This window comes from Numida meleagris, chromosome 2, assembly GCF_002078875.1.
Source record: "Numida meleagris isolate 19003 breed g44 Domestic line chromosome 2, NumMel1.0, whole genome shotgun sequence".
NCBI classification, from domain to species: domain Eukaryota; kingdom Metazoa; phylum Chordata; class Aves; order Galliformes; family Numididae; genus Numida; species Numida meleagris.
Genome location: NC_034410.1, coordinates 116,722,658 through 116,733,778, shown reverse-complemented (window position 1 = coordinate 116,733,778; position 11,121 = coordinate 116,722,658). Strand labels below are relative to the sequence as shown.

Here is an 11,121-nt window from a genome sequence, read left to right as displayed (position 1 = left end):
AATATCTCTATTTAGATACAGAAATTCTAGTTCTACCTCTACGTACTGTAAATGTCTGTAACATCTATAAGGCATTAAAACACAGGTTTAGGAAAAAACATGGGGCATGTGAATGTATTTGATTCCCAGTTACTGTTTTTTTTCTCCCACGTTTAGTACCTGCTGCTTAATAAACATAGTACTTCATCTAATATCCAGAATTATTCAGGACAGCAGTGATCTTGGAACACTGACACTAAAATCTGTTTTGAGTTTTTGTCTTGAGGTTGTTGGACACTGGTGAAAGGGGTACAAGAGGACATCATGGCAAGACTGCTTCCTGGACAGGTAATACTAACAAGTAAAATAGAAGAAAAGCAGAATCTGGTTATCAGTCTTTCTGGCTGCATATTAACTGACATTCTAGGTTAAGAGGAAACTATTTACAGCTCTAGTAACCTGATTAAGTCTCAAGCAGCAACACTCTATGTTAAGAAGCAGCTCCGATGGTCTGAGGACTGATTGTATCTCAGATGTTTCCTACCACCACTTGGATGTAATTGTGGCTTCTTCTTTCCAGTCATACGCTGTTTTGTTTCTTATTTTTTTTTATTTTGTCTTTTATTGTCAAACTAGCTATTTTGAAACTATTTTAAATAGAGTACTTATATTTCTAAGCTTCCCTTTTTTTTAAAATTTTTCCTTTCCTTATGCCCAATTTGAAATATGTCTCTGGGTGTTAAGTGAGTTTAAAGGCTTTGCTTCCACCAATTTTTCGTGCTTTGAGCAGCCTGGAAGAGCTGATTAGCTCTGACTTCATGGTTTTGGTCGCTTTGAAGTAATCTGTCAAGTACAGCACAACCCAGCGGCCAGTGTGCGCACTGCTTCAGCACGGTCACATTTAATGGGGAAAAAAAACGTGCTTTCATGCACTGAGCCTAAACGTTGAGTATGAAAATAGATTACAACGTGCTTTTGGTAACTGAGAAAAAGTTCAAGCTCAAGCACCATCCTCCTGCTTCTGAAGGAGACAGCCTGGGAGTCTGCCCAACAAACAGTTTTAGCTCTTTGCTCAGCACAACATGAAACCTGTGTTGTGGTGGTGGACGGGTGAACTGTGCTGGATTGGTGCAATTGGAAACACTCTTCACTTCAGGTTTTGTTAACATCAGCCACATAACAACTTTTTGTTCCTCTGCTACAGCTCTGTGCAGATGGAGTTGAACATTAGGATAACGACGAAGAGGAAAAGTCATTTCACAAGTTGATTGTACGAACAAATTTATTGTCAAAAGGAAAAAAACAGAAAGACAGTTTTTCCAGATTGAAATGCTGTTGTATTTTAAGTTGACTACTCCTCATTCTTGTACTTCAAATCTTTAAAAATTCTTGTATTAATTTAGCATAGTTTGAACTACTTGGCTTTTCCTTAACTCAAGGCATGGCACTGAAATGCAGTTCTCAGTCTGACCATCGGGAGTTATACTGTGGATTCAACGGAATGCCAAGCTCCGAGAGAAGGAAGTTGTGTATATTGGCTGAGCATCTGATCACAGACATGTTATAAATGGATAAGACTCCATCACATTGCTTTCCACACAGAACTTGATGTGTTCTACCTCAGGAAAATTGGAGTGTTTGATATTTCATAAGATGGATTCCAGTTGTTTGCAGAAGGACCCTCCATGCTCTGGATTTATTTGAAATGTTTGTTGAATTCAGAAAGCATCTTGCTTCAATATCATGGTGAAATTCAAGCACATGACAATATTCTGCTCGGAATCATCAGAGAATGCTTGTAAAATAACTGTATAATGTCCCTAAAATCCAGGAAGAAAACAAGGAATTAGTACATAATGCTGCCCATTCTTGGCACAGTGGCCCCTTGAGGTCTCAAGCTGCCTAGTGGCCCTTTGGCTTTATCCTAAATCATGGTGCCGGGGCCTTGAGAGACCTCTGATCACAGTGATCAGCCCTGCACTGTGTGCCTTGACTGAGCACAGTGTGGGCAGTGGTGGCCCAGCTGTTCCCAGCAGCTCCCAGCTCACCTCCCCTCATAGAACAGCTGCTCCTGGACAAGTAGAATCCTGCTTGTCCAAACCCGAGCCTTCAGCCCAGCTGTAATTCATTGTCATGGTTAAACCATGACATTCATCCATGTTTTCTTGCAGTGATCACTACTGTAAGCAACACTGGCCTTTGCGTCAGCTGGGCATTCCTTCCAGACCCACAGTTCTGCTCATGTACATCCTGCAGTTTGACCCATTAAGCAGCGCAACTCTAGAGTTAGCTGTTGTCTAGCAACTCATCTTCACACCCTTGCACAGGCAGAATTAGCATACATTAGGACAAAAGTCATCATCATGGCCCCTGCTGAACTCAGGTTCCACTCTACCTCCTTCGAAAACTTCTGATACGACAAACTAGTGATGAGCACTTGGGAGCAGAAGGGTTTTTTGGACTAATCTAAAGACTGGGAGGCTTGTAAGAGTTTCTGCTTTCCAGTAAAAGCTGACTAGCCATAAGGAAGCATCAGGTATGCCATAAACACCTTAACTGTAGGAGGACTGCTTATGGCAGAGACAGTTCCGGTCTACTACTAGCTCTGAGGCTGGAAGAGATGTTCAGATGTCCAACCTCCTCAGAGGCCCATGAACTTTGCATTAAAGGGAGACTGAAGATTTTGTGCCAGTTGGAACTCCTTGGTGATTTGTGTGGGGTTAAATAGAGCTGCTAAGGCTAATGTTAGAGTCTTGGGAAAAGAGTGAAATGGGCAGAAAGAATATGGATGGATCTATTCAAATAGATAAAAAGAAACAATAACTTACCAAATGAAATTGAACAATTAAAGTGACATTAACTTATACTTTTGGTCTTTTTGTTTATAAAATAGAGGAATAATAAAGGAATAATAATCTGAACGCATAGAATTTCAGAGATGCTACCATTCTGGACTTGTCACTTCAAGCACAAGAAAGTTTTCTAACATTTTCTTTTGCTCTTTACTATGGTTCAGTCAAACCTACCTTTCCAGAAAATATGTAAATGTAAGACATGGACCTGTTATAGTGGGTCCAGAGGAGGACCACACAGATGATCAAAAGAACAGAGCACTTCTCCTGCACAGAAAGGCAGAGGGAACTGGGCTTGTTCAGCCTGGAGAGTGCTCCAGGGAGAGCTCATTGTGGCATTTCAGTACTTAAACGGGGCCTACAGGAGAGGTGAGGAGGGAGTCTTTGTCAAGGAATGTCAGAGAGGATAGGAGAAGAGGTTTTAAACTAAAAGAGAGTGCATTTAGATTAGGTACAAGGAAGGAATTCTTCACTATGAGGGTAGTGAGTCACTGGAACAGTTTGCCCAGAGAAGTTGTGGATGCCCCATCCCTTGAAGTGGTCAAGGCCAGGTTGGATATGGCCAATGACAACTTGGTCTAGAGGAATATATCCATACCCATGATAGGGGGCTTGGAACTAGATGGTTTTTAAGGTCCCTTCCAACCCAAACTAGCCTATGGTTTTATGATTCAATGATCATACGATTCTACAATTCTGTTAAGTATGCTTTTTTTTTTTTTAACATTATTATCTATTTGAATGAAATGAGGAAAAGTACCTTTGGAAACAATGTTCTTTTACCTTTAATGTCAAATTCTGCTGCAATTGTTTCTGTAAAACAGATAAGAACAACATAAATAGTTACTTAATCATAAGCCATCAATGAAACTTCATAAATAACTTCAAATCAATACAGCATATCTCTCAGCAGTACTGCCAATGCCATTTACTCTTCCAAGGACAAAACCTCCACCTCTTTAATCTCCTAAAACTCAGCCTATTTGTCTAATAGAAATCAATCAGAAGGCTACTGCAACATCTTCTACCAATACATCCTACTGTGACAACTCCAATAATTCAACTTGAAATGGTAGCTTAGACAACTGATAACTGAAGAGAGCTGATATTCAGTTCCAAAAAAAGGAAAACATGGAACGCATATTAGGAGCTCTGTCCTAGTCTTTTTGACTTTTAAACTGATATCCTGCATACTTCGAATCAGAGCCCTTGTTATGCTAATGTTGGTTAGCTTGTACAATAGGAGTGACTCTTCTCTAATAAGACACATTCTACGTGGGTATAGATAGTATCTCTAAAATATCATCCAGACACTTACCAGAATAAACTGTTCTATATGTTAGTAGCGATCCTAGAACCTCTTGAGCTTTGTGTGCAGTCTAGTCTAGTGTGGTGTTTCCATGTCATTTTAGAAATGTTAGCAATAAAAGTATCATAATGCAATAAAGGGTATTACTAATCCCGGTTTACAGAGATGGAAACAACACTACAAAGACATTAAGGAGTATAATTTGGAAACACTCAATTTTAGCAGAGTTCTGCCACCAGAGAACTGCCTGCTCTAAATTCTGCCACCTGTGTCATGAGGTGAGGGGTGACCACATTGGCCCATGTGGCTTGACTAGAGTCCACCTGTGTGGAAGCTGCGATTAGACCCTTTGTTCTCAAATGGTGAACTATCACACCTTTCAGTGCCTTAAGCTATTGCACAGCTAACTTTGATGAAGGCTCACCTTAATGTTTCTGGGTTTTCCTTCTAAGCGAGCAGAACTGATCATAGAGAGAAAATTCTGAACGCATGGGCTGATCAGTTAGTCATTTCAGAAATCTGGTTGGTAGTAAGCACTAAAAGAGAGGCCAGGTTATGCCACAATCTGCAGCCTGCAAGGCAAGGTTTCCCACTGACCTCCTTTCAGCCCTCCACACAGAGAATATTCATCGTCAGTCCCACTGCAAAGAACGTCTTTCCAGTGCAATGCTCTGGCACCTTCATACCAGATTGTGACGACCATCTTCAAAAAGGCAACATCACTTTCTAGTTAAGAAATTGCAAGTAAGAAAAAGGTAACTGGTGAGGAGAAAAAAATACACACAAAGACATGCTATTTAGATTTAAAAACTATTGTTTTCTGAACTTTTTATTTTTTTAGAGTCCCTCAAAACTAATAAAAATGCATTTATTGAAAACTGTTCTTTCCAGAAAAAAAAAGTTGGTTCATTTTACCAAAAAGCATCAGTCTTAAGAAATATTAGAATGACACATTTCAAAATCTCTTTTAATTTCCTCAGCAAAAACAATACTGATCACTCAGCTCCACAGCTCATCCCTGAGAGATTCCACACCTGTAGTTTTAAGCAGGTATTGTAAGCAAACTGTCTGGATTGCTGGTAGCCATCGTAAAGTTACCTTACTGGGGAAGCAACCTTACCCCAGCTCCAGACTTTTTACTGAGCAGGTAAAGTTCAAGATGCAGCTCACAGAATAACAGAATCACAGAATATCCCGAGCTGGAAGGGATAAGGATCAGCAATTCCAACTCCTGGCTTCACACAGCACCACTCAAAAATTGAACCATATGTTTGACAGCGTTGTCCATACACATGTTCCATTACACAATTTGCCACCTTAATACTGATTTTAAAGATTAGTTTAAAGCTAGGTCTGCACACTCAATCCATTACCATATTTCCAGTGTTTGGAGTATGCATATTCATAGCCCTGTCATGCTTGGATATTTTCTCTCCTTAAAAGAGCTTGGGTCTTTTTCAGACCAGAACAGCTTGTATGCAGCAAAAGTTTGTTTGCTTTTTCTAGAAGTACCTGAGCTGTCTCAAACTGGCACGTGCAATGCCAGCCAGTGTGCTGAGCTCTGCAACCTGCTCAAACAAGTCAAATTCAAACAATCTTATTTTCACAGATAGTTTAGAAATCATCATTTCTGTCCATCACTGTAGTTCATCTATTCCATTGTTAATCACAGAAACGTATCTCTTGAATAGATTGACATTTAGGATGAAGTGTCAGTTTTTTGCTTGCGTCACTTCTATTATTTTTTTTGCATTTGGACAATATAATTCTCTAGGCAATAGTGACTCACTTGGAATCCAGGTAAGAGCAGCATGCCAGACGGACTTGTTCAGTATGCTGCAGGGTGTCACATTAAACTTGAAATAATGAGCTGAAGAATCTACAGGATAAAATTATTTCATGTTGTTCGTGAGAATAGATTTCTCCAGTGAATTACTGAAAACGTACATATGTGTACACTTACAATAAACACAAACACAATACAAATAGATTTAATATAAAGTATATATTATACAATTGTGCAATCTAATTATTCATAGTAAATGTTAAAGATCTTTTCAAATAAATGATATTTCTGATTGTTTACATGCTTAGAAAGCAAAAAGAGCATCATATTGCTTTGTGACTAAGAAGTAAAAAAAAGTTATTTGTTGGGTTAATTATGTTTTGCACTCAAACAGACAAAAAATATGCTTCTCCCTTTTTCAAAGTCACACATTTTTCATTAGCATTATGCCATCAGGATCCTCTGGTGAAAATATTACTATTTAATCTAGCTGTGTATTGCATATACTAGCATGTTGCCCAAGGCTAGCGGGCCACCTTAGGTAGCAACAGTGACTTCATCATGATTCATAATGATCTCTGTCTTCTATTCTATGGATTCAAGCAAGGGTTGTGCTGAAGGACTGACTGCTGCTAATTGGCAGTCATGTTCTTATCCTAACTGCGTATAGGAAATTACAATAGACAAATGGAGAAGAAAACACACCATCTCAAAGGATCATTTTGCAAGCTTAGGCCTAACCACCTTTAGAATCATAGAATCATAGAATTGCTCAGGTTGGAAAGGACCTTCAAGATCATCAAGTCCAACCGCAACCTAACCATACTGCTCTAACAACCCACTGCTAAATCATGTCCCTGAGCACCACATCCCAACGGTTTTTAAACACATTCAGGGAAGGTGACTGAACTACCTCCCTGGGGAGCCTGTTCCAGTGCTTAATAACCCTTTCTGTAAAGAAGTTTTTCCTGATATCCAAGATAGACTCGTTACATTTTTTTAAATGAGTGTTAATGGAAAGCAAAGTACCCGAAGCAAACATTCTTGATACATGCTGGTAATGCACATAGACATGGTTCTCCTTGCAACATATCTCCAAAAATTCCTGCTTTCCTGTCATTGAGTTCACAGGTGCACACGGAGCCTGCTTGGCCCTCACAGCCTCATTGCCTCATTGCTGCAGAACTGATGAAAAAAAAACAGTAAACTACACAGATCCAATGGCCTACTGCTCAGAGACAGCAAGCAACCAGGAGAGAGGCTGTGCTGCTGCCCCAGAGCTGCACTGAGCCCCAGCCTGGCACAGTCTCACAGACAGCCTTTTTTTCAGTATTTTGAGTGTAAAAGATTAGCTAGATTTATACAATACCAAACTTCCAAACCAAATTCAAAGCTCCCATCTTCCAGTTTTTCTTGAATCAAAATATGCCTCGTGCTTTCTTTACTTAGTAGTGAACATCTTCTCTCTTAGCTACTGCAAGCCACCATTGAGGTAATATTTACATCTATGCAGTATAATTCTTATAATAGAGTGATTAATAACAGAAATATACACCAGCGGAAATTCTCGTTTACATTTTACTGTATTCATCCAAGAAACATACGGAAGTGAAAGCTCACATTGCCTTAGACAAATGTAATTATTGTACACACACCAGAAAGAAAAGATTAAGCTATTTTCTACTTACCACAAAAAGTATAAGACAGTTCTAGATCTGACGATGTACAAAAAAATCCACTGACTCCAGGAGTGAACAAAATGAAAAAAACAAACTCAAACATATTGACTTATTTTGATTGGTATTGGGTGGAATGCTTCATTTTGGAGAAAGAGGAACGAAAATTCAGCAGGGTCATTCTTTCTCACTCGTCTCCAGGGAATACGCAGTTATTTTGTCAAATTCTCTGCAATCTTAATTAACCCTAATTCAGTGCTATCAGTTATCTTCATCATAAATTTCGTGAAGAAAAAGAATTTCTGCCTCCTTTGTTACATCTTCTCCAGACAGCACAGCTCATGTCACGAGTGAAAAAATGAAAGAGAAAACTGTGAAATGAGGAAGTGAGAGAAACTAAAAATACGATTACCAGAAGAATGTAAAAGGCAAGTGGGGCTGACTCAACAGAAGCAACTGTCGTTAAGGCTTGATTTCACAAGCTCACAAGGTTTCCTGTACATAATAAAGAAAAGTTACACTCAAATGATGAAAACCGAGTCCACTCCTACTGGTGTGTTAGTCAATAGTTCTTGCATGTTTTCACAATGAATTTCTTACACAGCTTGTCATACCATAAGAGAACTCAGACATTATGGACAAGTCTAATCAGATGATATATTTCCAAAAGTTGGTAAGGATGGAGATGAATGTGACCAGCTAACGTGTTAGTGACCAGAACCACTGATGTTCTGCACTACGTCAGCTACTACCTTCAAAACTGCATCTGTCACATAACTGTGACGCATAACTTCTTAGTGAAAACAACCTTAGAAATCCATAAAATTACTACTAATGAGCTCCATGCCCCTCCCCCTAACTCTGTGACCTCTTCTCATGCTCTTCACTGCAATCTCTAGCAGAGAAGCTGCACCACACAATTTGTACAGGAGCACTGAGTCCAAACACTGAACATTTTGTCAGTACACAGCATGTTAGGGGGGTTGGAACCAGATGACCTTTAAGGTCCTTTTCAACCCAACCCATTCTATGACTTCAACATTATACAGTTTTCCTGACATACCCAGTGTACATACACCTCACGCAGACTTTAGCTGTTGTTTAACAGGACACTATAAAACATACAAACCATTTGCAACCATAACAGTAATAGTTGTGTTTCCAAATGTTCATTTCTTTCTTAAAATTATCAGAGTGAGTAAAAAAAATTAAAATAAATCAGAAGGCTGTAGTAGCTGGAAAAATAAATGTAATAATGAAACAGACACTAAAGAGTAGCTACTTCATACCTGTGCCAAAAGAAAAGATTTCTTTTAAATCACAAAGCTCTGGCCATCGATCTGGAGTGAGTCTGATCAGCCAGAGAACAAGCCACAACTGACAGAAGTCTCAACAGATCCAGCAAAAGTCACAGGCCAGTTTGAAGTAGGTGAGAGACTGCACTGACTGTAAGGCATTGACATGGGATGACCCAGCTGAATGTATGCCCCTCTGCTGCCAGGCTGGCACTTGCTTCACTGCAGAACACATGGGGTAAGAGCACTGCAGATTTACAAGGTCATATATAAAAGCTCTTACAACTAAAATGAAGACAAATTCTTTGTTGAATCCTGTGACTTTCCAGGCCGGGTTCAAAGCTACCTGTTTTCTCTCACAGTTACAGCCATAAATGAAATAGATGAGGAAGGAGTCCCCCCTGGTGGTATATACAGACACTGGGGAAACCCCTGTATCCCCTGCTATGCCTTGTTGCAGCTGTACTACACGAGACTATTTCAATACTTTAAAAAATACTACATAACTAGGCTTCATTTTTAAAAGGATCTGGCTGTCTAATTAGAGAAATGTAACAATAACTTCTACTGGTATCAGGGTTAAAATTTATCTTATGACCATGACAATGAAGTCTGTAACCTTCATTATCGTGTCTGGTCAAAATGTACTTAATTCAAACTAACCTGTCCTTTTCAAATCTCTGCCAAATTCAGTTTTAGATGTATGAGTACTCTGATGCCTGTATCAATGGCATTCACAGAACTGATATTCCGTGGTGCTCACTGACTGAAGCCCTGAACCAATATGCTGTAGGTGTGTCTTTCCATGTTTGAGTTAGTATGAAGGGCATTGGAGAGGAAGGATCTATATACTTCTATGTGTTTGATTTTTATTAGATAATCTTTCTATACTGTTTTTCATTTACAGTCTTATCCAGGAGGAAGGTGAAAAGAAAAGAAAGAGCAGTGGAGAGAGCTACACTATAGTGTTTATTTTCTAGAGCATTGTGGCAATTTAATTTCATTTTGAAATCCTTCATAACTACATTTCGCAGTTACCAAGTCTCATGTCCATTTAACAGAACATAAATCCAAATTCAGAGAATTTAGGAATTTTCATTTTGGCTACATCTGAGATACTGAGAATAAAATTTAACTCCAAACCTCCTAGCTGATTTGTGTTCAAAAATCTTAAATGAGACTTTTATCTTCTTTCTCAATACATCCAAAAAAGTGCTGAGATTACATGTGATTGCTCTTTAAAATAATCACTTTGCATTTAGATTGTTGGCTGCAGATGAGTACTGTGACCAGATGAGCACTTATAAGTCACTGAAATCTCCCTCAGGAAAGATTTACAATATACTTTAGCATAATATCCCATCACAGGAAAAAAAAAAAACCAACAACAACAAAAAATCAACAACCAACAACAACAGAACCCAGACCAACAGTATTCCAGGGCAGAAGAGGAAAGCACTCTGTTCCAAAGTGTTTGTCAGACAGAATTAAATATTATGGAATTGTGGCATATTATGGAAGTGGGGTCATGACCAGGGATACTAGACAGAGCCAGAGGATTCAGCTCCTCTATATACACCTGACAGAGTGCTGAGAGTGCCAAGGGAGATGCATCCCAAAGCGATACACCACTGGTGAGTCAGTGCCATTTGAGACAGCAAGAATATAACTGTGGAAAGAAAGAAAGGGGGTGATGTGTCTTATTCCTAATGTATTTTTTAAAATGCTGTATGCACTTTGGCTTAGTGATGTGATTTGAATATATCATGTTAAGCCATCAGAGGCTGTCAAAAGTGAAGAAAATGCAGACTAAGTGTTATCCTGTGGAAATAATTGTGTTGCAAATAACTCTGTTGCCAGCAAGCTTCAAGTTTATTCTTTCCAAGCCAAGTTTAGGATCAAAGCTTACAGTTATACTCTAAAGTATACAGTGAACCATTAAATTTGGCAGGAAGAAGAGAAAGCAGAGGATAAAGGGGGAAGAAAGGGCTGTATCCTACCTGAGGCTGACTGTCAGAAAGCATACCACAGCAACACTGCCTACCAGGGTATTCAAGAAATTAAGACAGCTGGACATATTTTCTTTCTGTTTGCTCTTGTTCTCTGTTCTTCCCTGCTTAAAATAGCTGCTCATTTGAGCTTATTTTGAGCTACTCACTGAGGCCTGTATAGCTGCGCTATAATCTTATTACAGTGGATCCAACTCTCAGCCAGCTCACTTGTC

The 11,121-nt window shown here is 39.2% G+C and overlaps 1 protein-coding gene across 2 annotated transcripts; it reads right to left on the bottom strand.

Annotated features, from left to right (window-relative positions):
* LY96 (lymphocyte antigen 96) lies at nt 1,244-8,961 on the bottom strand. 2 transcript variants are annotated; one of them, XM_021388468.1, is made up of 5 exons: nt 7,615-8,961; nt 5,930-6,019; nt 4,738-4,866; nt 3,615-3,644; nt 1,244-1,799 (listed from the first exon to the last, which is right to left on the bottom strand). In XM_021388468.1, the coding sequence occupies exons 1-5, from the start codon at nt 7,706-7,708 to the stop codon at nt 1,765-1,767; spliced, it is 378 nt and encodes a 125-aa protein (XP_021244143.1). In that variant the 5' UTR covers nt 7,709-8,961; the 3' UTR covers nt 1,244-1,764. The 2 variants fall into 2 exon arrangements, with proteins under 2 accessions (XP_021244143.1, XP_021244141.1); XM_021388466.1 differs by having other exon boundaries at nt 3,592-3,644; nt 7,615-8,768.

Coding starts and splice junctions, on each gene's coding strand:
- LY96 (XM_021388466.1), bottom strand. CDS start 7,708: ATGTTTGAGTTTGTTTTTTTCATTTTGTTCACTCCTGGAGTCAGTGGA. Junction 6,020..7,614: donor ACTGTCTTATACTTTTTGTG/GTAAGTAGAAAA, acceptor TTTATCCTGTAG/ATTCTTCAGCTCATTATTTC. Junction 4,867..5,929: donor TGCTCTTACCTGGATTCCAA/GTGAGTCACTAT, acceptor TTTCTTAACTAG/AAAGTGATGTTGCCTTTTTG.